This window comes from Budorcas taxicolor, chromosome 2 (assembly GCF_023091745.1).
Source record: "Budorcas taxicolor isolate Tak-1 chromosome 2, Takin1.1, whole genome shotgun sequence".
In the NCBI taxonomy this organism is placed as follows: domain Eukaryota; kingdom Metazoa; phylum Chordata; class Mammalia; order Artiodactyla; family Bovidae; genus Budorcas; species Budorcas taxicolor.
In genome coordinates, this window is record NC_068911.1 from 91,568,374 (window position 1) to 91,596,298 (window position 27,925).

Below are 27,925 nucleotides of genomic sequence, written 5' to 3' on the forward strand. Positions count from 1 at the left end.
AGGGGGGTGTGATGCCCCAGTGGAACTCTGGACAGTAAATCAAGGCAGTGCCAGCTCCAGTCAGTAATGAAAACAAAATACATGACTCACCAACTATGCACAGAAATGAACACACAAGGTCTGTCCAGTTGACAAGCAAATTCATGATGGCAGAACTCTACTTATTACATACTTTTTAAGAAGTGAACACTTCATTTACATGCTATCCTGTTTTATTTGCTACTGACTCTTCCATTTTTCACTCCCCCCAGGTCTCGCCCTGTCACATTTGCCAGCGCTATCTGATGTGTGATTCGGGTTAAATGCTGTGGTCATGAAATGATATTTTGGACACGATTTCTATTTCAATAAAAGAAATTCAGCGATCCTCACCAGTGCAGCAGATGTCACTCTATGAATTACTTTCTAAAGCAGACAATTAAATAACCCAACTGTCAAAAGAAGAGTTAAAACGATTTCTATGCAAGACTCTACTTAAGAATTGGTATAATTCTCCCTCTCACTGTAGCTTATGGCTGCTGTCTCCAGGAGTGTTTTGACTGTTTTCAAATAGTAGCAACTTTATTGCTACTTTAAAGTCTGTGCCATATTCATGTCAATGTATGGCAAAACCAATACAGTATTGTAAAGTAAAATAAAGTAAAAATAAAAATTAAAAAAAATAAAAAATCAAATAAAGTCTGTGCCAAGTTGACACTCTCACCTCACCCAACATCCTTAGGCCGTGTCACAGATGTTCCTCAGATACAAGCACAAACACTCCAGCATCCATTTTAACTGAGTTAAGTCAGAAAGTGAAAAATAACCTATGGCTGAAGTGCTTATGGACATTTAAGGATATACTTTGAGGCTACTAATCTTACTTATCATACCACAGAGTCTCTTGATGATTTCCAATGATACCAGAAGCAGAAGCATACAGCCTTTATGCTGTAATCTGGCAGGTTTAGCCAGAAGTACAGTTTTGTGAGCAGACCCAACAAGGTTATCACTGGTATAACTGATCCTTATTCTCAAAGTTCTCTTAAAGTTGTTGAGAAAATTCTTTTTCTCCCACTTCTGCAGTAATCAGAGTCCTGGCAGGAAATAGTCTTCTCAAATTGGGAAGAGTTTAACAAAGGTATGGTAAGGGTGATGGGAAATAACAAGGGATAACAGGTGTAGCTCAGATGGTAAAGCATCTGCCTGCAATGCAGGAGACCTGGGTTCAATCCCTGGGTCGGGAAGATCCCCTGGAGAAGGAAATGGCAACCCACTCCAGTATTCTTGCCTGGAGAATTTTATGGACAGAGGAGCCTGGCGGGCTGTAGTCCGTGAGGTCACAAAGTGTCAGACACGACTGAGCGACTAACACACACACACACACACACACACACACACACACTCAAACACACACAATAGTGATGTGGGGATCCGTTACCACTCTTAGGCTGAAGGGGGCCCAGAGGAAGGGAACTATAAGAGAAAAGCTGTCTAGACTCGCAGATACAGAGACCAAACAAGTGGTTACCAGTGGGGAGAGGGAAGGGGGGAAGGGCAAGGCAGGGGTAGGGAATTAAGAGGGACAAACCACTATACATACAATAAATAAGCTACAAGGATATATTGTATAGCACAGGGAATATAATAAATATTTCATAATAACTACAAACAGAAAATAACCTTTTAAAATTGTGAATCACTGTATTGTATACCTCTAACTTATACACTGACAATATCATACATCAGCTATGCTTCAATTAAAAAAAATAAAGTAAATTTTAAAAACTGTTAAACTCTTAAGAGAAAAATGCTGCCCTGTCGAAGCTGTTGACAGCCTTTAGTCTAGGAACACAGCCAACCCAAAGTGACCCTTCATGGAAGAAGCCATGAAATTAATACCCTGACATCACTCTCTTCTCTCCTTTTGAGTAGCCGCCTAGGCTCCTCTCCCACTGGTGGAACCTAACTGGAAGCCAGAGGCAAAGGAGCCCATTGTAGTTGTCCAAGCTGGTCACTGCCCCAGGGTGCAGAGCAGAGCAGAGCAGAGACGGCACGGAATCAATGCAGAAGAGCAGACGGAAGACACACAGCCCAACTCCCATCTGGAACCGAGAATAATATGTCTCTGCTGCTGCCCTGAACAGACTCCAGTCGGTCATTGATGAAGCAGACCATCATGCCTCTCCATCTCCTAAATGGAGGACAGGAAGAAACCAGCTAGCACCGATTAGAAAGATATTAACTATCCCAGATGCATTCTACAGATTTAAAATAATCTGAAACAAAATCTCAGGAGACTTGCATGCTGCTGCTGCTGCTAAGCCGCTTCAGTCGTGTCCGACTCTGTGCGACCCCACACATGGCAGCCCACCAGGCTCCCCCATCCCTGGGATTTCTCCAGGCAAGAACACTGGAGTGGGTTGCCATTTCCTTCTCCAACGCATGAAAGTGAAAAGTGAAAGTGAAGTCTCTCAGTCGTGTCCGACCCTTAGCGACCCCATGGACGGCAACCTACCAGGCTCCCCCGTCCATGGGATTTTCCTGGCAAGAGGACTGGAGTGGGGTGCCATTGCCTTCTCCGGATTTGCATGTATGTATTGAAATTGACAATCTGATTCTAAGATTTATAATAGAAATAAAGAAGGCCAACAATAGCAAAGACAATTTTGAAGGACAAAGAGGATGAAATATCACGGCATTATAAAGCCACAGTAACTAAAACTGATTAAAGAGTCCAGAAACTTTAGAATAGAAACAGAATAGATTACCCACAGACACTTGGCCCTATAGCCATCTGATATACAACAAAGGTGTGCATCTAGCACAGAGGGAAAGGACGGTCCTTTCAATGTCTGGTGCTTTACTGACTCCCCCAATACTCATAAAAAATTCTATACAGATGAATCACATGCATAAATGTGAGAGGCAAAACAACAAAGCTGCCAGAAGAAAACAGGAGAATGTCTTTAAGACCTTAGGGTAGATAAAGATTCATTTCTCAAATAGAACAGAAAGAAAAGATAAACTTGACTTCATTAAAATTAAAAACCTCTCTTCATTAAAAGTCACCATTAAAGGAGTTAAAACATAAACTACAAAGTGGGAAAAGATACAAACAATCCATGTATCTGACAAAGGACTTATCCACAACAATCCCTATAAATCAATCAGAAAAAAGCACACAATTGGTGAAAACACCAGGTAAAGATTTGAACAGGAACTTCACAGAAGAAGTGCCAATAAACTGTACCCAGAAAAGTGTGCCAAATGTCACTAGCCTTTAGGGAAAAAAATAACAAAAAGATATATTTACACACCTAAGAGAACAGTTAGAATTTTTTAAGCTGATAATGCTAAGTGTTGGTGAGGATGTGCAATGACTATAACACTCACCTGCTACTAGACAGAGTGTAAACTATTCCAATCATTTTGGAAAACTCTTTGGTACTATCGATTAAAACTAAATACTCATAGGTGTATAACCAACAGAAATGAAGACCTATGTTCACCTAATGACATGGCAATCAATGTCATAGCAACTTCATTTATAATAGCCCCAAGATGAACACAATCCAAATATCCATCAAGAACAGCATGCATGCATGCATACATACTACATTGATACAACAAAATACTGTATACCTATGAAAAATAAACTGCTCATAATCTAACAATGTAGGGATAACAAAGATAACAATGTTGCATAAAAGAAGCCAGATACAAAACAATACTGTATGTCTTTATTTGTAAACAGTTCAAGGACAGCAAATAGTTATCTATGTTGACAGAAATCAGGATGCCATCTACCCCTGAGAGTTGGGTACTGACTGGGAGGGTGTGAAACAGAGGTTTCTAAGATGCTGGGTTTCTAAGACAGATACATGTGTATATACATTTGTTAAATTTTTACTGAGTTGCATACTTATATTTACTTTACTATATGCGTGTTATACTCAACATAAGTAAGTTAAGAAAAATAAACTGATGTGTAAAGAAATCAAATCAGATAAGAATTTCCAGATTGTGAAATAAATAAGAGCTACTAAGAGACAGTAAACTTCTATGCCTCAATAATTGCCTATACTCATCTTTCTGGCCAAGATCACTTCTAAATGATACAGAAACATACTATTGGAGTTTCTTCAAATTACCTTGGCCTCCCCTGGAAAGGCCAGGAAGATGTTTACTCTTGGTACCTTCTTACCTCTTGTTTTTCAACATTTTCCTTCCCTCTCGCAGTTGGACAAGGAGCTCTAGACAAACCCAGACCTCCAATGTATAGAATACATCTGTAACGTATGATTCCACACTGTGACTGGTATATGCGAGAGACAAAAAGACTGAGGTCCTCCCACTGTGGGTTGGGGACGGGGTAGTCTAGCATCCCTTTCTATCAGTTAGGGTTCTCCAGAGCAACAGAACCAACAGAACAGAAATATAGATGGATGGATGAGCAGATACCCTATCTGATATATACATAAGATATACCTTCCATCCATCTGTCTAGCTATCTATTTAAAGAAATTGGCTCACTGGAAACTCATGCAGAAATTGTTGCTGCATTCTTGAGGAAGAATTTCCTCTTCTCCAAAAAAACTCATTTTTTGCTCTTACAGCCTCCATCTGACTGGATGGGGCACACCTCTATTATGGAGGATAATGTGTTTACTTAAAGTCAACTGCTGCTAGAGGGTAACCGCATCTATAACACACTTTCATAACAACATCCAGGTCAGTGTTAGATTAAATAACGGGCTATTACAGCCTAATCAAGCTCCCACATGAAACCATCACACCTTCTACTCTATTCTAGGTCCTAGTTCCCATGTAAGACACCTAACGTTCTTCTGGAAATGTGCCTGCCACAAAGCACCTTCCCATTCCCCGGTAAGGCCATTTCCCTGCTCGTGAGTGGGGGATGTAGGGAAGCAGAAACCAAGAGCTTTAAATCTGGTCTTTTGAAAAACTCTAGTCTCCCAAGAAATATTAAGAAATGATTGACCTGGATGAGGATTTGATATCCAGGTAAATTAACTGTCATCCACAATATCTCATCCTCCAAAGAGCAAAAATTAACCTATGGGTGTTTTGGCAACAGGCTCTCCAACAGGAACCGATTTGAGCCTTAATCCACTGTATGTCAAAAGTGTAGCCAAGCATCTCCCTTGGCCAAAGCTCTCGCTCTGGTCCTGCAGGGAACTTGTCAAGCTCTGCACAAATGCGTGTTGCACATACACCTCTCAGGCTCTGCCTGATCCAGCTACCATCAAACTGAGCATGAAACAGCACAGTTTTGCTTTTTTTTCCCGAAAAGTGCATATTGGAAAAACAAAAAAGAATATTACTTTTCCTGAACGATCCATTCTTCTTTCACATTTAACACATAAAACAAAGCCTCTGAATTATTCATACTGGATCAATCAAAACACTTGGTGTCAATGATGTGCTGATTCAGGCTATTTCTAAACTGGTCTGCCCCCAGGGGCCTCCCCTTTTCCTCATTATTGCCCCAAATCAAGGTACACTAAACAGGCTTCCGAGATAATTGGGATTTGAGTTTATACTTCTAAAACTTCAAAATATCCTTTTCGAATGGTGCTATAAAGTACTTTGGAAGAGTAATTAAAGACTAGAAAATGAAACGCTAGAAGCCAGATGAAAAAGAAGAATCAATGAAACTGCTTTAATTTGAGTCCCCAACCATTACAGCTGCCAAGTGTTCAGCTTCCTGACAGAGGACAGCTCTTTGACTCTCCATCACCTGGAAATTCAAGTATTGCCTCCTCAACCAGACTGAAAGCTCTATGACAACTCAGGAAATGGCTGTACCCCTTTCCTAGCACAATGCAGGGCATTCAGGGGACACAGAGCGACAGGCCTGACCCACGAGAAGAGCCACCATCACGGAAATCAAACAGACACAGTGAAATCTTTTCCTTTCAATTCTAGGACGTCATCTCGAATCCTGCAGAGTGCGGACTCGGAACCTGCCCTCAGGCCTCTGTACACTCCGTCATGTTCCTACTGCTTCAAAGGACCCACTACTGTTTTATTCAGAACATCAATACAGTATGGCTCAACAACAAACATGGACTTTCTTCGTGTTCTTGAAAGAACCATGTGGTGATAACTAGGGAACTTCGTGCTGCCCGTAGGTGTGGCCACCCTGCAGCAAGAACATAATGAACACTCATTACACTGAATTTGGGAGGTGCCCGGCAGTCTTTTTTGAGTTCAAAGTGCTTAATCTCATTAGCTATCAGTACCATGTCAAATCTGAGGTTCAGACTCATATCTGCTGTGTAACTGGGTTCAATGTGTGTATTTAATAATAAAGAGAGTATTGGCCCTGTAGAGAAGTTAGATGTCCTTAAAGAATCCATTAACTAACTTGAAGATGGAGGAAAGGGAACAGAACATAACACATTTCTAACTATAAGCAGGAAAACAAATCAGATCTAAACCTCAACCAATTTTTGGACATAGTGGTGTCATAGTACAGCAACTGCCCTAATGTTCTGGGATTCCTACATAATAAGCACTAGATTCGTCTGCTCATTCGCTTGATGACGTTTGTCTACTGACCACCTACTGTGTCCCAGTTGTCCTAGGTGCTTGTTGGTGCCACTCACTGATGCTGGTAAAAAATTAATTCTTATCCTCATGGAGCCCAGTATTCAGATGACTCTGACAAAAGATTACAAACCAACCTATTTCATTTGAAAATATAACTGACCTACTATTTATTTCCTGGCATCCCAAATTATCAGCATTTAATTCTCAGATTATCAGATTTCGTTCATCATTCATTGCAGAAATCTAATTCTACTGCTTCATTCAGTCCTGATCCTTACATTGAAGCTGTATCCTGTACCTTATGTCACATTTGGCCCAGCCACATGCATGGCTGTGACTTTCCCAAGCCTGTTCAAAGACAGAGGAAAGAGGAACTTGCAATTATGGGACACCATATTCCATGCCAGCCCTTGTGCTGAGTAAAAACTGAAGCAACTCACCTAATCCTCCCAATAATCTTCAGAAGTAGGTGTTATTATATTATTATTTTTTTCCTACAGACAAAGAGACTGAGATTCCAAGAGAGGGAAAAGGGAGAAAAAAGTCAGGAGCAGAGCTGAGGTTCAAAGCTGGAGTAACCGGCCCCAGAGGCCCATGCTCATCTAGATCCCTGATCAGGCAGCCCACACGGAAGAGGCTGCGGGTCAGGTGATACAGTCTCAGTCCAGTAACAGCTCACAGGTTACCAGCTTTGTGGCCTCAGGGGCAGGACCTGATGGCTTGGAGCCTAGATCCCAATCCCATCCTCTGTACAAAGGGGAGAGACGCCTACCTGACACAATTTCCATGAGGGTTCTGACCTGTCTGGCACATGCTAGTTCCTTAAAAAGAGTGCTAGTGATAATGAAGATGCTATGACGGCCTCACTGAGATTAGAAGAAAGTAAATCATCGTTTTCACTGATGCCTAAAACTCTTCCTCTAGACAGCTGCGACATGTCCACCAATAACAACAGCCTTGAGACAGAGCCTGTGCCCCAGGAAGACTCTGGGTTGCAAAGATGTAAAGTATCTTTGCTTTATGAGTGGGAATATATTTTTTAAAGAGATGTTCCCTTTATAAATGCATCCAGGGCTGGTTTCCTCCAAAATGTCTTCAGAGGAAACTGTCAAAGCTTAAGTTTAAGAAACCAGGAGAGGGGCTTCCCTGGCGGCCCAGTGGGTAAGACTCCGTGCTTCCAGGGCAGGCGGCACAGGTCCCACCCTGGCTGGGGAACGGATATCCCACATGCCGCACGACGTGGCCACAATTTTTTTTAAAAGAAACCAAGAGAGATGGGGAAGGCAGGATGATCACCACAGTATTCTATGCTTCTCACAAGCAGACACTGGTTTATAGGTATCCCATGACCCTTAAGAAAAGAAGGTGTTATCCTTCTGCAACCCACTGACCTAAGCATTTGGCTAATTAAGGAAGTGATTTCAGAGGAAATAGAGGACCCAAATCCAATTTAAGAGATATATTAGTTCTACAACAGTTCAGTGTGATTATTATTTATTCAGACATCCCACAGGTGCCATAACTGGTTAATTCTATGTTCTGTGAGGGTTCAGGAAATGACTGGGGTTTAATGTGGTTTCAACAAGCCATAACAATCTCCCATACAGAATGCCCACCACCATCTGTCTTTTCTCTAGGCACCTTAAACCACTTCTCAGGCATAACCACACATTCCTGGGAGACGGGAGTGCCCCGGGCATAAGGCAGAGCCTGAAGAGAACTGGTAACTTGTCCAAAGATAACACAGTTGCATGAAGGGGATGATGTCAGTAAGTCTGCATCTCCCAACCTCAGCTCTGGGCTCAGCCCACTGAGCACGGAAGATGCCCAGAATCGCCCCATCCACAGTACGCAAGCACTCTAGGGACTAGCACTTCAGGCAGCCATGCGGGGAGGATGGAGCTCAACACCACTGGCTGATAGACCATGACTGAAGGTCAAGAAAGGAAGGGATGGGACTTCCCTGGGGGTTCAGTGATTAAGAATCCTCCTTCCGATGCAGGGGACACAGGTTCGACCCCTGGTGGGGAACTAAGATCTCCCATGCTGCAGGACAACTAAGCCTGCTCACACAGCCAGAGAAGCCTGCACACCGCAATGAAGACCCAGCAGAGCCAAAAAAAAAAAGGAAGGGATGAGCTAACGCGTACTGGGGAATGCTGCTGGAGGATTACTGGCTGTCCCTGCTGCCTACCTAGTAACACTCCCCACACACCTAGGAAATGTCCTTCAGACGTTTCTGAAGACGATGAGGCCATCCTCTCCTTTCCGCAGCATACAGCTGTATTTCTTGCCCCAGGGTGAGCATCGGGACTTCTTCTCCCTGCTCTTTAACATTTAGTCTATCAGCAAATTTGCAATGGATTCCAAATATTGAAGTAGTTACTGGTGGTAGTAGCAGCACTACCACTTGTAACTGGTAGTTACCAGTCTTGAGTTGAATATGCTTGAACCCGAGAGTTAAGGTTTAATTCCATGAACCTGAGAGTCAGACTTAATTCCATGAAGAACCTGCGAGTTAGAATTAATTCCATGAAAACAAAACTAAAATTCCACTGAATTACCATCAATCACATCTATAATACGCTTGGATTTTTTTTTAACATCATACCTTTGATAAGACATATTCATACCTATTGTTTTAAAACATAATTTTTCTTTCATGTACATGATGCCTCAAGTTTCAGGTCACCTGCTAGATGCAAATTACTAACAGGCTGCTTGCCCCCTCCCCCCGCTTCCTCTCTGACCCAAGTGCCTCACCACTCACCCCTAACACCTAAGACCCAGCTCAGAGCACAGGTTACGAAGGTCACGCCCACCTTTGTCCAAACATGAGCGTTGACTTGGTCTCAGCTTCATTGAAGACTGAGGGAGAGCAGCAAATGACGATGGTGGTTCTACAGTTCCCACCCAGAGAGTCCTGAAGAATCCGAGTCATCTTGCTGTCCCGGTATGGCACGTGTGTTTTCTATTTAGGAAAAGAAAAAACACTGTCTGCTACAGCCAATTCAAAGAGAAAATACAGAGGCCAGCAAGTTAGTGATGGGAACTGGGCTTAGAAACATGTGAAATAAAAATCTGTGGCCTGGTCTTTGCATCTTGCCGTGGGACCTGGGTCATATGGAATTAGCATCACCATTCACACACTTTAATGAGCTAGATTTCCCTGAAAGCAGGGTGTCCATAGCCAGGATTCCCCCTGTCCCTTTCCAAACAAAAACAAACGAATAGCCGGGGTGTGTGGCAAGAGTACACGGACCCAAGAGGCAACTTCTCAAGATATCATTTAATAGATGGGGACACGATCACTTACCGTCCCTTCTGCCAAAGCAGAGATCACGTTTCCAAGAGCAGACAAAGACTTATTGATGTTTTTAGCTTCATCGAGAACAGCTCCCTCGGCACCAGTTTTGCTGACCTACCAGAGAGAAGAGAAAGCAGTGAGCTACACAGGTGCACAAGTGCAGAGGAGAAAACTCCAACTCACAAGAGGGCACATGTGCTGGAGGGAGCCGAGGTGAACCCTCCTGGAGTGCTGGGGAAAATACAAGTAAGTAAGAACCACGGTGCCCGAGGCAGGGGATTGGTTCTCTCCTGTTGTCATTTTCCTCTCAATTAGGTTTTAGGGGAATGGCTGGGACACCTCGCGTGTAGAGCTGCAGATACGTCCCAGGGAATATCCGTCTGGGGATGCCAGGCTCCAAAAGCACTGTCACTGCAGAAAGGCTGGGGTCTTGTGAGACTGAACCATCCCCATGCTGGGGATGCACGAAGAGAAAACGATGTCCTGGCCACAATGAATGGACATTACAAGCTCCACCTTCAAGCAAAGGTCAAGAGGTGCTGGGGATGGTTATCCAGACTCTCTGTCCCTTCCCTACTTATTCCCTTAGTAAGAAAAAAAGGAGTAATCAGCCAAAGGGAAAAATACTTGACAATGCATGTAAAGTCAAAAAAATGTATATTACATAGTGAATCTGTCTTTTTTCTCCACAGTCAGAGGAACCACACACCATTCCTCCTCGGCTCTGTCATTACTGGTAATTTCGTATATACAGCATTTGCTCTGGGTACAAAGCAGTTCACTGATGCTAAAGAAAAAAAAAGAGAACTCAATATGACTCATAGCTCTGCTGACTGGACCAAAGACACAAGGGGAGCGGCTGCTCTCTAAAGAAAGAACAGTGGGGAAAAGATTTTAAATTGTGCGAAGATGGATTTCAATTACATATAAAGGAGGAACTCCCAATGATAGAGATGAATGCATGTCCAGGGGGCAGGGGACAGGTTTTTTCAAAGAAAAATTCAAGTATTTCTCCAGAAATTGTGTGTGGGTCCCCCGCTTACAGATGGAGAAATCACAGAGCTGCCGGCTCACAAATAGTAACAGTCTATTCATGGTGTTTAAGGTGCTTTCACATTTGAGCATCTCGGCTCCATGAAATATGCAAGACAAGTACAATCACCTTCCTCTAACAGACAAGAAAAATTGGAGCTCCAGGCATGTCAAATTGCTCACCCAAGAGAAGAACACATTTCGGGGAGATGAGACTAAGCCCCAGAGCTCTGCTCTACTAGGTCACCCTGACACATTCATGCGGATACATCTCAGGCAAGGAACAGATATGAGCAGAGGAAACAACTTGCAGGTCCACACCTTTAAAACACCTCATAAATATCATAAGCAATAACCGCCAACGCTGCACACGCTCCACTCTCAGCTGCCTGCATGAAGCACTTTCCCACTGCATTTAGGCCCTGAGTACTTATCTCTGTTCTCTAAAGGGAAATAGGACAGGCTCGGGATGAGGCAAAGGATCCCTAAGAGCTTTGTCTGGACCCACACGACAGGTGGGGCAGCAAAGTAGATGCCGGCTGCTAATGGCCGGTCTAGAGGTGAGCAACGCTACTCTCTGCTCCTGTGCTGGGGGGTGTCTATTTAATTACAGTTTCAAGCTGGGCCAGAACGATTTTCAAGTCCCAGTTAGGACTCTCCAGGCGATCTTCTGCTCCGGGCTGTACAAATGCGGACAGGAGAACCACCCAAGTAGCCATTACTTACACAGAAGACAGTGGCCATAACTTGGTGTTCGGCAACTCAGTGGTGGGAGCAGTAAGTGGGGATCAATGACACAGTTCGGGAGACTGACCGAGCTTCAGGGCTGGCCCTGATAGGGACACAGTCTGCATTACATCAGCGATGAGGTAGGCCACGGGGTATTATGTGCAGAGACGTGCTCTATGATGTCACCCAAGGCAGGCAGTGCCCCCACTCGGGTGTGGCCACAGGAGCTTCCAGCAGTGCTGGGGAGGTGAGGCGGGAGGGCAGGGGGCAGGTGCTGGGAAGCCTACTGGATCTGGAGTGTGGCCGAGTGTGCCTGGAAGAGAACTGACAGGGTCCAGATGCCGAAAGAAAATCCTGACAAAATCACAGAACGGTCAGGGCTTGTGGCTAAACATGGGCTTCAGGCCCTGTAACCTGAAGGGAGTGAGGCTGCCCATGCAGGACTGGGGCAGTTCACGCCTGCTGGAGAGAGAAGCCAGGAAGGCAGGGAGAGCCCCACGTTCCAGATCTTTTATCAGCAAACAAACCTGCAGAGGCAAGCCTGCCACATTCCAATGGCAAAGCCCCTTCCTGGCCTATTCGAATCTGTTACAACACAGAGATTTTTCCTGCCCTCTGAAGTTCACGTCCCTCCCACCTTTGAATAGCTGCCTTCACCAGGCTAAGTTCACACCAAACACTCGCCTCGTGTCATCATCAGAGTCTACTAGGCATAAATCAGGGTTTGCATTCAAAGCACCTCCTGTGATGTGAATAGGGAACTTCAGGACCAGAAAAGAAAGAGCAGGGAAAGGAAGGTTAAATTTAATAACATCTTGGCACAACATCAGAAACTTTAAAAGCTCTTTAAAACCAGGGACTAGAAAGACATAAAAATTATACCACTGCACACTGAAGCAAATTGCAGGCGGAAACTGTGGATAATACAAATAAAGAAACAATTACCTTTTCACTCCCAGCCAAATCAACTAGATAAAGCTTTCCACTGAGTTTTTTTTCAGTCTCTACATTTTCTTGCTTAATGTTAATCAGGAAGATACTGTGACTTCTAGAGCTGTGTTCATTCATGTCTGAAAAGGAAAAGAGTTTACTGCTCTACGGAGAACACATAAATTTAGTAGTAAGCCTCTCAATCAAAAATACAACAAATCATGCCTAACAGCTCCATTTCTTTTTAAGTCCATTCAATTTTAAAAAATTATCTGAGGCCACTTCTTCCAAAAAACAATGCTCATTCTAGAAATGAAAGATTTAAAACACATTCAAGTGGCAGAGAAATTAATCTAAAATTTGAGGTCAGTGGCTTAAGACAACAGATTCTCAAGCTCTGCCTGAAGTGTCCGTCCTCCAACATTCCAGTCTGACTGTCCAGTCCGACTCTCTCCTTGAAGAGCTCAAGGCTTCCTCCTCTGCCTTACTGTAAGTCCCTCAGCCTTGATCACCATGAATAGTACCTGATGTATTTCATCTTCTTCATGTGTGCAGGCCTTGACTTACCAGTGATAGCACAGCCCTTCTTAAGGAAGAATTATGACTTTATTAAAGAAGGATTAAGATATACATTTCTTTTATAACCCATGTTGAGAACATAGAAAGTCTCAGAAATGAAATATGCTTCATTAGAACCAAGTAACAAAATCAAAATCTTCTTGGATCTTGGTCTTTGTTCACCAGGCAGACAAGGATCCCAGTGACTGTCTTATTCAACCCACATTGGTAATCAGTTCTCAAAACCATCTAACCAGATTATGTGGGGGAAAAAAACCCTAAAAGTTTCCAGAAAAATGTTAGAACTACTGAATTTGGCAGGATACAAAAGCAATACATAACAATCAGTTGCATTATATATTATGATAATGAACAACCCAAAAAGGAAATTAACAATTTCATTTGAAATAGGAAAAAGGAATAAGATACTTAGGAATAAAATTAACCAAGAAAATGAAAGGCAAATAATGAAAACTATGAAATGCTGCCAAAAGAAATTAAAGAATACAAAAGTAAATGGAAAGCTAACCTTGTTCTTGTTTATAGAAACAGAAAAGTCTATTCTAACATTCATATGGAATGTCAAGGGACCCTGGATAGCCAAAACAATCCTTAAAAAGAACAAAGTTAAAGATCTCACACTTAATGATTTCAAAACTTACTACAAAGCTATGGTAATCAAAACAGTGTGGTATTGTCATAAAGGCAGACATATGGACCAATAAGACAGAATAGAAAGCCTAGAAATAAAACCTCACATGATATGGTCAAGTAATTTTTGACAAGCGTGTCAGGACCATTCAGTGGGGAAAGGACAGTCTCTTCACCAAATTGAAAACTGGATATCCACATGCAAGAATGAAGTTGGTCTCTTTCCTTAGGTCATATATAAAAGTTAACTCAAAAAGGATAAAAAGTCTGAATGTAAAAGTTAAAACTATAAAACCTTAGAAGAAGGCATAGGGGAAAAGGTTCATGACACTGGATTTGGCAATGATTTGGATATGAGACCAAAAAACAAACCACAACAGCAACAAAAAATAATGTAACTTCATCAAATGTAAAACACTGTGTATGAAAGGACACTGTCAAAAGAGTGAAAAGGCAACCCACAGAATGACAGAAAATATCTCAAATCATATATCTGATAAGGGGCTGAGATCCAGAATATATACAGAATTCCTACAAATAAACAACAACAAAAGCCGAACAACCTAATTTTTAACAACAGAGCAAAGGACCTGAATAGCTTTGCTCCAAAGAAGATGCATAATGGCCGAGAAGCATATGAAAAGATGTTCAACATCACTAATCATTCAGGAAATGCAAATCAAAAATCTCAATAGATACCATTTTACATCATTACACAACAGATGACTATTAAAAAGAAAACAAAAATAGAGAATAAGAAGTGTCAGCAAGGATGTGAGAAACTGAAATTCTTGCACACCGTTAGTGGGAATGCAAAATGGTACACTTGCAATGGAAAACAATATAGCTGTTCCTTAAAAAATTAAAAGTAGAATTACCATGTGATCCAGCAGTTCTACTTCTGGGTGTGCTGCTGCTAAGGCGCTTCAGTCGTGTCCGACTCTGTGCGACCCCAGAGACGGCAGCCCACCAGGCTCCCTGTCCCTAGGATTCTCCAGGCAAGAACACTGGAGTGGGTTGCCATTTCCTTCTCCAATGCATGAAAGTGAAAAGTGAAAGTGAAGTCGCTCAGTCGTGTCCGACTCTTAGCAACCTCATGGACTGCAGCCTACCAGGCTCCTCTGTCCATGGGATTTTTCAGGCAAGAGTACTGGAGTGGGGTGCCATTGCCTTCTCCTACTTCTGGGTGTATATACCCAAAAAACAACTAAAAGCAAGAACTTGAACAGACGTTTAAACACCCATGTTCACAGCAACACTATTCATAACAGCCAAAAGGCAGAAGCAATACAATGTCTATCTATGGATGAACGGATAAACAAAATCTGGTGTATGCATACAATGCAACATTACTCTGCCTGATAAAAAAGGAAGGGGACTCTGATACACGCTACAGCATGAATGAATCTTGAGGACACTGTGCTAAGTGAAACAAGCATGTCACAAAAGGACTTGTATCATTCCACTTATATGAAGTACCTAGAGTTGTCAAATTCATTGAGTCGGGAAGTAGGACAATGGTTAACAGGGGTTGGGAGGAGGGAGTACGATACAGGCCGTTATTATTCAATGGGTATGGAGTTTCACTTTGGGATAAATAAAAATTCTGGAAATAGGAAATGGTAATGGTTGCAAATATTGTGAATGTACTTAATGCCACTAAACTGGACACTTAAAAGAGGTTAAAATGGTATTGTATGTTATGCATAATATAATCAAATTTAAAAAGAAAACATCTTACTAGAATAAGAAAAAACAGTAGAATGTTCTGTGCCAACAGTTCTGAAGCAGAGAGCCAAGACAGACTATCAGGTCTATCACAAATAATCCATAGCTAGAGAAACAGAGTGGAAACTTCTTTACAAGAGAGGCTGTTAGTGTAAGTGCGTCATTCTTTCTGTAAGTGTCTAAGCAGAAGAGAAAGAAATAGAGCTTAACCCATGCTGTTCACAATTCCAGGCTCACATATGGAACTTGCCACATAGATGAGTACCATCTGATACATGCGTTGCAGTAGAGAAACAGCTGAGAATTACAGTTCTGGATCAAAAAATCATAGAACCAGTCAACAACCAAGCAGTGCTTGAATCTCTTCTACACCATGCCGAGGACTCACTACCTCGCCAGGTAACAGGCTTTACGTGACGCAGCTATAAGGACAAGGGTTTTTCTTGCAGTAGGTCAAAATCTGCCTCTCTGTAGTATCAACTGTCCTGGATGGTCTACTCGTTCAGATCAAACAAAGCAAGCTGCCCCTCTGAACGTCAGCACCTTGAAGACATCAAGACTTTGTTAAGATATATCCACATGCCCTGCCCAGATAAGTTTCTCTCTTCAAAGCTAGAAATTCTTTGTTCTTTCAGGAGATCTTCACAAGAAGTCACTCTCATTCATCCCTGCCCCTCTGAATAAGACAGACAGCTTCTCATGGAACCTCCGCAGCTCTAACACCACATGACCTGTTTCCCTGAGGAAGGCCCCACAAGGTCAACCAGCTGACCTGACTGTGTCTGTTACGGACAAGGCAGCAAAGAGTTTACAAGAAAGCACCTGGCCCCAGTTTCTGAGTTCCTCCGCGTCTTTCTCTTCCTTGTTTACGGAGGATGTAAATCTAGCGTCGTTTCTTTTGATGTGTATGACTGGCATATAGAATCTGTCAGTTTGGATTTTTTAAACAATAATAGCATTAAAACGAATGAGCTTAGAAGCGTACTTTCTCCCGCCTTTAGCTGGCTGGCTGGTTGCTTACCCCAGTGTTCAGGCTCAGGCTGTTACCCAGGCCCAAAGTCACCCAACATTTCCAACAGGCCCTGGACAGCAGGAGGCGCTGTTTCAGGCGCTATACCAGGACCTGCCCAGGCCTGATGGTACTGCACACATCCCTGTGTCTGAGTGCCAGTCACTGCTTTATAACTGCCTTCTTGGGCATTATTCCGTTTGGACCTCATTACCCGCAGCCGACCTGGCTGGTAGGCAGATATCTGTGTCCTGGGTTAGAGGGGAGGAAACACCACAGCAGGCTTACTTGTTACAGCCACGTGGCGGTTTGCTTTGCCTTCATCTATCACATCCATGACTTCCTCCGGGCTTGACACAAATCGCTCGGTGCAGCCCTGCAAGACAGCCAGAGCAAGCGGGTCACTGAAAAGCTGAGAAGCAGCAAGACTTTGAAACAGCTAAACATCTTCCCACTTCCGGAACTGCAGTTGCAGAGAAAGGATACAGTGTTGACCCAAAAACTCTTCCTCCAGAAACACTGGGAAACCCAGAAGTTAACCATAAAAGAAATGCCAGGTTTTAAGTACACAGTCACATGTAATAGCAGGGGAGACAGAAAATAAAGAAGAAAACCAATGCTAGAGAAAGAAACGGATGAAATCTTGCTTTGCCTTTCAATCTAGCCACCAACTTTAATTAGATACTGAAGCTGTACACATAATGCTACGATAGGTTTCTTCTAAGTGCCAAGTATGAACAACTGTACTCAATCCCAAAGCCTCTTTAAATGTGAATAATGTCTGTTCAGTTCTCTAGTTCTTACCTCCTGTGATCTGACATCTGGGATACACTTACATTCTTACACTTACACTGAAGAAATTAAATGCCAACTTTTTAACCAGATGAATATTAAATATAAGAAACGATTAAATCTTTTTAGGTACTGTTCTGGGCATCTTAGGTAATAATTATGACAGTGATTGGAGGGAATTCAATTGTATCATCAGTCAAGATTTCCTCATACCTTTACGTACGGGACTCTATTTTTATCTTCATGAACAGCCAAGTTTGTCTTGGATACTACAGAGACGATAATGATGACATGCAAAGAAGAAAAGAAAAGTTAAAGGCCCTGTATTGGAGGAAAAATAGAAATTGTTACAGAAGACAGGCAGATCTAATCTGCAGTAACTCAAGTTAAAGCTTAGGCTGAGAATAAGCAGACAGCCTGAAGGCAACAGAACATCTCTATAAATTCCTGAAGCAGAAGGGCTATAAAACATTTCAACCTCCCTGGACTGTAGTTACAGAATAAAGGACAAGAATTCGGGTTACTCACCATCAAGTAAGTCCCTGATTTTGTCCAGGTAGATCTCAAAATAGGAAACCTGATTAAAAACAAATTGATTTTGAAACAGAAATGCCACCCTGTATTTCAATAACATCATTATTAGAACTTTCAAAAGCTTTTCTGTCATGCTATGAAGAGTAAGAAGAAGGCTACAAAATGAAGACTCAGAGTCTAGAGGGGAGAGCTCCAGCCAACCCCCCACCTCTCACCGGCCTCCGGCCTCCTGCCTCCTGCTTGTCAGCTTGCTCTAAGGGTCCTTGCTCAGCAGCCCAGGCCCCACCCCCACCGCCACATCAGAGGTCCCCATGCTCCCAACCAGGTGTGACTGACATCCTGTGCTAGTCTTATGGAAGACTCTACCTTTCACCTTAGATGAGCACCAGGCAAATTTCTAGGTATGACAACAGCTAAAGCAGAACATGTCCTTTGCAAGTAACTGTCAAAAAACCAATAGGCCTCACCTTGGGCATGACACTGCCAGCCTCATCAGACCAGGGAGGGGCATGCTCCAAACATTCAAATGAAGAAGGTGGGGAGGGGGGACAAGGGCAGTTGCTTAGAACCACAGAACCGGTAACAGGAGGAGAGCTGGTGACAGTGGCCAGCTCTGGGGAGTCCAGGAAGGACTTGAACAAAATGTAACTTAATAAAAGACAGTTAATCTGTGAGAGGGAAAGGAAGCCTTCCAATGAATTATTCTCAAACCTCAGTCCCAGCACTGCCTGTACCAGCATCTCACTCGGCATTTGTTTAAATTGCCCTGAACCCTACTGCAATCCTCCTCAATCAGAATCTCCAAGAATAGGATTTGGGAATCCACTTCTAAACTCCCCAGGTGACCCTTACCCCAGGCTAACATCTGGGAACAACTCTAACTAGATATGTGATCTTGGAGGTTTAATTCACAAGTAATCAAGAACCTAGACTTCAATGCTCCCACCTGTCATATGAAGCCATTGATACCAAAAATTCCCTCTAGGATTCTGTACTCTACCTACACTTGCCTTCTGCCAGCCAGATCAACTTTTCCTTCCCTCAAGTTCATGGTTCCCCTCCAGTTCCCCCTCCCCGGAAATCTAAACAGAGGATTGAATCAAAAAGATGTTTTCTAAAAAGCTGAAAAAATAGTTGTAAAGTGGGGATGCAACTCTACAGGTGAAACCTCACCCCTGCACCACCAGTCTTGGCTCTAGACCAGGCAAAGTAAAATCTCCCTAACCCAGCACTAGTCCCAACCCAGCTCAGTCCTGGTTCATTATCTTTCGTCTGTCTTAGCCTGGAACCTCCTGACTCCTCGTTTCTCTGAGATCTGGGGTCCTGGCTTCAAATCCTGGAATCTATAGCTAAGCATCCTCTCCCTAACAACCTCTGCCTGCTTGCATGCCGGTCAAATGGCCCTGTTACTGGCTCTCTCTGTCACAGACACACCTACCTTACCCACTGCTCCCGAAAATTCTCCCTGAGGCCACAATTCTAGGGTCTGCTTGGTCTTTAAACCTTAGATATGTCTAACCCAGTCCTTTTGCAGCCCACTCAACCCTGGCTCCAACCCACTCTGTATTTCAGAATTGTCTGGTTTTCATTAAGACTTTTCTGTTAACTCTGAGATCTTAAGCATGTGTGCTTATTTCCACAGGTTACAGAGAAAATTAATGACACCCGAAGACCACTCGTGAAGTAGATATTAGCAAATCTGGCACTTAGAATCTTGTTCATATTTAATGTAAGTATACAGAGAATTCTGATTTATTCATTTTTTACCATAGCAGATAGTGGTTTCTTGGGAGGGGGTGAATTTTGTTATTTCTGTCACCTCAAAGACTTTGTAAGACCGGATGGAAGAAAAATAAATAAGCATTTAAAAGCATGTTCAGAAATAATGTTTAAAACCTCTGTGAGGCTCACTTTAAGGGGCAGATGTTCAATACTGTCTTAATCACGCCTTTTTTTCTTGATTAAGCCTGTCACTACTCAGTTCAAAATGCGGAGTAATCAATAGCAAACTTGCCTACTCAATAATCATTATCTGTGAAATAAGAGAATATAACTACAAATGCAGGACAGGACCCTAGATTGTGAAATTCTGCCCTCAACACGGGTGTCATTCCTCCTTTCCTCCCTCCCTTCATGCTGGGGCTATTTTTATTCTAATAAGATTCTAATATGAGACCTTATTTTGAGGGCAATAATTGGTTTAACATCTTACTCCAGGATTATCCCATAAGAACCCTGCAGTGGTTCAAGGAATTTAAATGCAAACAGCCTTAAAGATGCATTAAGCTCCTAAATCTTGATCCCATCAAAGCAACAAGCTTCTGCATCCTCAGATATAAAGAACTCTGGCAAGGAGGAGAAGCTGGCTTCAGCCAACAAAGGGAGCTGTAAGGAAAAAGGTCTGCCAGATGTAGTTTATAAATGGGCAAACAGTTGTTGCCTTGTTTTTGTATAATCTGGGGAAGGTACCACAGAAATGGGCTTCCCAGGTGGCTCTAGTGGTAAAGAACCTGCCTGCCAATGCAAGAGATAGAAGAGACGCAGGATTTGATCCCTGGGTTGGAAAGATCCCCTGGAGGAGGGCAGGGCAACCCACTCCAGTATCCTCGCCTGGAGAATCCCATGGACAGAGGAGCCTGGTGGGCTACAGTCCATAGGTTTCAAAGAGACGGACATGATGGAAGCGACTTAGCATGCACACACCACAGAAATCAGTGAAGGAGAAATTTAATATAATGGAACAGGTACTACACGTGGGGTTGGTCAGATCAGGAGTCTAATTTCAACTGTGCTGAGGACTTGATGTCACTTGGGCCATTGGGCTCTGTATCTTTGAACTTCAGTTTCCTTAGGCCTAGGGGATGGATGGCATCACCGACTCAATGGACATGAGTCTGAGTAAACTCCGGGAGTTGGTGATGGACAGGGAGGCCTGGTGTGCTGCAGTCCAGGGGGTTGCAAAGAGTCGGACACGACTGAGTGACTGAACTGAACTGAACTGAGGCAGTTGGGTCCCAGTTTTCAAGGATCATCAGCCTCTTGGTTGATCTGCTCAGCTCCAGGTCATCTTAGAAATGCCCCCTTCTCCTCCCCATCCCCTTGTCAACCCTGTCCCTGTGACAGTCACCGTGGCAGGGACCCCACCAGCCATGTGCATCCTGGACACAGCTCATCAGACCAAGGCTGGGCCAACGGGCTCCTTCCCAGGGGAATGAGGGATTGGAAATAAGGGGATGTGGAGCAGAAGCTGTGATGTCACCCTCTTTCCCACACAAACAACAGAGAAAGATGGTCTGGAACAAGGGAAAGAAATAAAGCAAGAAGGCAGGGACAGGGACCCTAACCGGGATGGAGTTTCTTTTGGCGGTAATGAAAATGTTCTGGAATTAACCAGTGATCCTGAAAGCATCATACAGAGCTAATCTGATGTTTCCAATAGAAGTTTGTACTTCATTGTTGGTATATTTTTCACAAAAGATTTTTGAAGTAGAAAGTAGAAAGGAAAGTAGGTGTCAGAATGTTTTTACTGGTAAAAGACTACACTAAGTCTTATAGAATGTACTTTTCAAAATTCATGTGTAATTTTGCATTTTCCCTTCTTAGTGCCTAGTTTTCTTGCCACCTTCTAGGATAAACATGTACAAAACTTTGATTTAACTAATCATCTGTAGTCTCACCTTTCAGAGGTGATGCTACTAAAATCCTTTATGGAAATCATATAGTCCCCTTCCATTTAAAATGTGTTGTAAGACTTTCCATGTAACTGTCTAAACACTTCCTTAATAAATCTGCTTAGTATTCACTGGAGTAATAAATAATGGTCATGGTTGTACAATTTGGAAAATATACTAAGAACCATTAAATTGTACACTGTATAAAGGTTAAATTTATCGTATGTGAACCATATCACAATTTTCTTAAGGAAATGCAGAGCCTGGATTTCTTACTTCTCCACAACTCCCCGCCCCCACACCCGCGGTCAGATGCTTTATCTACAACAACTTCCACTATTTGCTTAAACAAGTGACTTTCAGTCGCTTGCAAACAAAGGAGTTCCAACGAATATACCCCTCATACCAAATGTTAAGAATTAACAGCTACAGTTAAGAGAGTAGAAATCTCCCTTTTTCAGTTCAAATTTAAGCCAGAACATAGGTATGAAAAACAAAAACAAGAAGGAAAAGAGTTCCCTTTCTCAGCACTTCTCAGAACCTGCTACTCCAGGTGCCAGCCTGTCGCCCTCCAAGGAGGGAAAAGTAGGTCCTCAGTCAAAGAAGCGGGGAAGTGTGATGCACCACGTGTCCACTGTGCACAAGCGCATCAACCAAGCGCATGCTGAAGCATGGGGTAAATTTAAATTGCTCAGCAAGAGCATTTTCCCAGCTAATCTGGCCACAGAAGCCTTTTCCATGGCAGCCCACTGAGTAATGATATGAGGGACTGGGTTCCCCAGACACACTTTGGGAAATGCTGTCCTTGCCCAATTACGGACACACGCCAGTCATATCTATAGAAATCCACAGGGTAAAGGGGAGAACTCAGACCACAATCACGATGATTCCATCCTAAAAAGGGCTTTGCCTTTATCTCAATACTTCCTTGGTATTGGCCTAAGCCATTAAATAATAAATATGGCTCTGCTGACCACAGAAATGTCACTTAAAATCAATAAAATCATCTGTGTGCATGTAAAAAAGAGGAAAGCAAAGAAACACCATCTGGGGCTCAGTTTCTTCTCTCGGGACTCAATCAATTGCACTTACCTTGATGTGGAACTCCAGGTTCTCATCCATGGAATAGATATGGTCAAAGATGTCATGCGCAATCCTTGGAATGATGCCCATGAGCTGAGGGTCGTGTAGCTTCCCCTAGCGAGTGAAAAACACAACACAGGTATCTAAAGGGTGATGGGTACCTGAGCACCGCGTGTGAGAGAGAAAGGACCATACGCAGGCTTCTTAAACAGGAGCAGGGAGACACTTAAACAGAACACAGAGGGTGCCTGCTCCCCTGGAAATCCACCCCACAAGCCAACAGACCAACAGTTAGCAGGATAACTCAAGCCCACATGGGATAGCACATTTTGTCAGGCTCTGAAGGCCCACAATATCCCCTCCTGCTGCCACTGGGGGCAGCAGATCAGTGTGTATGCAGGTGAGCTTGTGGGTAGAAGGAAGAGAAAGGTAGCAGGAGAGTGAATGAGGTTATACGTGTGACTGTAACGTACTAACTGTGGGCTTTGGTTTGGAATGTTTACACACTGACCAGAACCTACAAATCCAAGTTAATCTGTCTTAATGAAATCACATCAAGAGCTGATAGACATAGTTTCATTCACATCATCACTGCTTAAACATTTCTAAGAACCTGATTCTGCAAATATCTGCAGTAGCACTTTAAAAACCAATCAAGAAAATCCATTTTATCAATTTCTTTTAAAATCTATACTTCCAAGGTTTTATTGTTTCAAGTATTTTGACTGTTTCTAATATACAAATCTGCTTATACACCTTTTTTCCCCCTTTTTCCCACTTGTATTCATTTTACCTAATTTATGGATGGATAGATGAATGTTTCTGTTATCTCAATTATCACTAAATCCATTTTCAAAATCCAGAATTTGCTGTTTCAAAGACTTTCAAAAAGATACGGCATAGTACCTGAAACTAATTCTTCAAGAGGAGTTCTAGAAGTGTTTAAAGCAACAGACTTACAAAGGACCTCAGCATACAACTGCCAGAGAGCCTTCTCTACACACACCAAAGGAACACGTAAGTTCCACACTGAACAACCTTTCAGCTCAGAAACACAGGGATTGCATGTCAAAGCAATTGTCAGTAACAGCATACCCAGACCATTCTGGGTTTCAGAAGTTCTAAAATTCTAGGAAGAAATGGAGCTGGCAGAAAAGCCAACTTGCTCTCTCGTTTTCCAGGAATGCCCAACAGTCTTTATGAACTTGACGCACATATCTTTGTTCCAAATCTGCCCAATACCTGAAAGATCTGCTTTGTTTTCCTCAGTGAAGTCCTCTTTTTCTTTCAGATGACTTTCAAGCCAACATTTGAGTTATGAAAAGCAAGAAGTCACACAAACCCTGGCACTAACTACAGGCCACAGAACGCTTTCCATTTTGAGCCATCCTTCAGGGACCTGATTCCTGACCGTCCGCTCTGTCCAAAGCAAGGGAACAGCTGAATTCAGACACTTCTGGCCTCTGGCAAAGCTCTCTTAACAGGAAAATAGGTACTCTCATGGAATGCCTCATCTGCCAAGAATCCTAAATCATTTGATGTATTTCTCTTGTTACTAACTGGCAGGATGGCCAGTTAGTATTTCTTTCCAGGGCTTATGAGACTCAGTACAATATCTACTACATAGAATTACTATAGAATCTAAATTGAAAAGTATACATAATGGGCTTAGTGACAATCAATGCTATTATTCAGCTCATAATAACATTCTCATTAAGCAGTTTTTAGGGTTTATTTGACCTGAAGAGTCTTAAAACATGTTACTACCCCAGATATATCTAATGAAAACAAAGCCAAATTACTGAGCCGTCACTTCTCATTGGCCGTCATAAACATGTAACAAATCAAAATACTGGACCCCACCTGCTTTGGACTGTGGACTCTGCTGGCAGAAATGGTACCTACACTAAAAACACAGATCTCTATTCTATCAAATAGAGATACCACCAATGGGCCAATCTGACTCAAAGTCCAAAGAATATCCTCCTCCACCACCCCCAACCTGGAGCTCTTGAATAATCCATCACAACACTGCAGCTTCTCCTCAGTGGCCCACAGCCAAAGGAGAATGATTGATAACCCAAAAATCATTTATAATTGACTCAAATCTGTTTCCCTAGATGCCTTTGCTTTCAACAGACTGATCTTCCAATTAATTCTGGGTGCATACAAGTTTTGACATCCCGTTTTTGCCTTCGTCGGGGTGTGAACCAAGGCAGAATCAGGATGAGTCTCGACACTCCCTATTTTGTCTCCCTGAAGACTCAACCCAAAAATCATACAAGAAGGAGCACATGTTCGTTTGGAGAAGGCCTAGTAATACCCCCCATTCCCACAGTGACGCAGTGATACCCAAAGCTACCAGAGGTTTAAGGGCTAGGATGCCTTCTTCTAGCTCATAAGCCCAAGAGAGGTGAGGGCCTTTATGTTCAGTAAACTGAGGATGCCAAAATAATCTGTGTGTGGAGGGTTGTGTGTGTGTGTGGGTATGTGTGTGGTGTCAATGTACACGGTGTGTAGTGTGTGTTGTGTGTGAGGTATGATGTGTGTTTGTGTAGTGTGTGTATTTGTGTTGTGTGTGGGGTACACAGTGTGTGGGTGTGAGAGGCATGAGGATGTGTGGGGAAGGCTATCAATGTGAGGTGTGATGAGGATGAATATGTGTAGTGTGTGTGGTGTGTGGGATATGTGTGTAGTGTGGAGGTATGTGCGGCATGGTGAGAATGAAAGTGTGTGGTGTATATGGTGTGGAGATGTGTTTGTGTGTGGTGTGGAGCTACGTGGGGTATGTGTGGGGTGTGTGGGGTGTGTGGTGTGGAGCCACGTGGGGTATGTGTGGTGTATGTGGTGTGGAGGTGTGTGTGGTGTGGAGACGTGTGTGGTGTGGAGACGTGTGTGGTGTGTGTGGGGTGGAGGCGGGTGTGGTGTGTGTGGTGTGGAGGTGGGTGTGGTGTGTGTGGTGTGGAGGCAGGTGTGGTGTGGAGGTGTGTGTGGTGTGTGTGGGGTGGAGGTGTGTGTGGGGTGGAGGATATGTGTGGTGTGGAGGCGTGTGTGGTGTGGAGGTGTGTGTGGTGTGGAGGTGTGGGTGGGGAGGTGTGTGTGGTGTGGAGGTGTGTGTGGGGAGGTGTGTGTGGTGTGGAGGATATGTATGGTGTGGAGGCATGTGTGGTGTGTGTGGTGTGGAGGTATGTGTGGTGTGGAGGTGTGTGTGGTGTGGAGGATATGTGTGGTGTGGAGGTGTGTGTGGTGTGGAGGTATGTGTGGTGTGTGTGGTGTGGAGGTGTCTGTGGTGTGGAGGTGTGTGTGGTGTGGAGGTGTGTGTGGTGTGGAGGATATGTGTGGTGTGGAGGTGTGTGTGGTGTGTGTGGTGTGGAGGTGTGTGTGGTGTGGAGGATATGTGTGGTGTGGAGGTATGTGTGGTGTGTGTAGTGTGGAGGTGTGTGTGGTGTGGAGGATATGTGTGGTGTGGAGGTGTGTGTGGTGTGTGTGGTGTGGAGGTGTGTGTGGTGTGGAGGTGTGTGTGGTGTGGAGGTGTGTGTGGTGTGGAGGATATGTGTGGTGTGGAGGTGTGTGTGGTGTGTGTGGTGTGGAGGTGTGTGTGGTGTGGAGGATATGTGTGGTGTGGAGGTGTGTGTGGTGTGTGTGGTGTGGAGGTGTGTGTGGTGTGGAGGTGTGTGTGGTGTGGAGGTGTGTGTGGTGTGGAGGATATGTGTGGTGTGGAGGTGTGTGTGGTGTGTGTGGTGTGGAGGTGTGTGTAGTTTGGAGGATATGTGTGGTGTGGAGGATATGTGTGGTGTGGAGGATATGTGTGGTGTGGAGGCGTGTGTGGTGTGTGTGGTGTGGAGGTGTGGGTGGGGAGGTGTGTGTGGTGTGGAGGATATGTGTGGTGTGGAGGCGTGTGTGGTGTGTGTGGTGTGAGGTGTGTGTGGTGTGAGGTGTGTGTGGTGTGGAGGTGTCTATGGTGCGGAGGTGTGTGTGGTGTGGAGGTGTGTGTGGTGTGGAGGCGTGTGTGGTGTGTGTAGTGTGGAGGTGTGTGTGGTGTGGAGGCAGGTGTGGTGTGGAGGTGTGTGTGGTGTGGAGGTGTGTGTGGTGTGGAGGTGTGTGTGGTATGTGTGGTGTGGAGGTGTGTATGGTGTGGAGGTGTGTGTGGTGTGGAGGATATGTGTGGTGTGGAGGCGTGTGTGGTGTTTGTGATGTGAGGTGTGTGTGGTGTGGAGGTGTGTGTGGTGTGGAGGTGTGTGTGGTGTGGAGGTGTGTGTGGTGTGGAGGTGTGTGTGGTGTGGAGGATATGTGTGGTGTGGAGGCGTGTGTGGTGTTTGTGGTGTGAGGTGTGTGTGGTGTGGAGGTGTGTGTGGTGTGGAGGTGTGTGTGGTGTGGAGGCATGTGCAGTGTGTGTGGTGTGGCGGTGTGTGTGGTGTGGAGGTGTGTGTGGCGTGGAGGCGTGTGTGGTGTGGAGAATATGTGTGGTGTGGAGGTGTGTGTGGTGTGTGTGGTGTGGAGGTGTGTGTGGTGTGGAGGTGTGTGTGGTGTGGAGGTGTGTGTGGTATGTGTGGTGTGGAGGTGTGTGTGGTGTGGAGGTGTGTGTGGTGTGGAGGATATGTGTGGTGTGGAGGCGTGTGTGGTGTTTGTGGTGTGAGGTGTGTGTGGTGTGGAGGTGTGTGTGGTGTGTGTGGTGTGGAGGTGTGTGTGGTGTGGAGGCATGTGTGGTGTGTACGGTGTGAGGCATGTGTGGTGTGGAGGTGTCTATGGTGCCGAGGTGTGTGTGGTGTGGAGGTGTGTGTGGTGTGGAGGCATGTGTGGTGTGTGTAGTGTGGAGGTGTGTTGGTGTGGAGGTGTGTGTGGTGTGGAGGTGTGTGTGGTGTGGAGGCGTGTGTGGTGTGGAGGTGTATGTGGTGTGTGTGTGGGGCAGTGATGATGGATTTGTATGGTGTGGAGGTGTGTGTGGTGTGGAGGCGTGTGTGGTGTGTGTGGGGTGGAGGCAGGTGTGGTGTGTGTGGTGTGTGTGATGTGGAGGTGGGTGTGGTGTGTGTGGTGTGGAGGCAGGTGTGGTGTGGAGGTGAGTGTGGTGTGGAGGTGAGTGTGGTGTGGAGGTGAGTGTGGTGTGGAGGTGTGTGTGATGTGTGTGGTGTGTGGTGTGTGTGGTGTGGAGGCGTGTGTGGTGTGGAGGTGAGTGTGGTGTGGAGGTGTGTGTGGTGTGTGTTGTGTGTGTGGTGTGGAGGCGTGTGTCGTGTGTGTGTGGGGCAGTGATGATGGATTTGTGTGGTGTGTGTAGGAGACAGACGTTCCACAAAGGTCTTTACTGCGTCTCTGTTGCAAATGAAAGGTATATGTACACAAACAATA

General features: G+C 44.2%; 1 protein-coding gene across 1 annotated transcript in view; it reads right to left on the minus strand.

The window, feature by feature from the left end:
* KIF5C (kinesin family member 5C) overlaps positions 1 to 27,925 on the minus strand; it is a 147,568-nt gene that overhangs the window by 48,460 nt on the left and 71,183 nt on the right. The window contains exons 4-10 of the mRNA XM_052662602.1: positions 22,592 to 22,696; positions 17,823 to 17,871; positions 17,508 to 17,563; positions 16,791 to 16,878; positions 12,572 to 12,696; positions 9,875 to 9,979; positions 9,381 to 9,529 (exon numbers count right to left, since the gene is read on the minus strand). Of these exons, the coding sequence (XP_052518562.1) occupies positions 9,381 to 9,529; positions 9,875 to 9,979; positions 12,572 to 12,696; positions 16,791 to 16,878; positions 17,508 to 17,563; positions 17,823 to 17,871; positions 22,592 to 22,696 (677 nt within the window). The remainder of the gene's footprint in view (positions 1 to 9,380; positions 9,530 to 9,874; positions 9,980 to 12,571; positions 12,697 to 16,790; positions 16,879 to 17,507; positions 17,564 to 17,822; positions 17,872 to 22,591; positions 22,697 to 27,925) is intronic.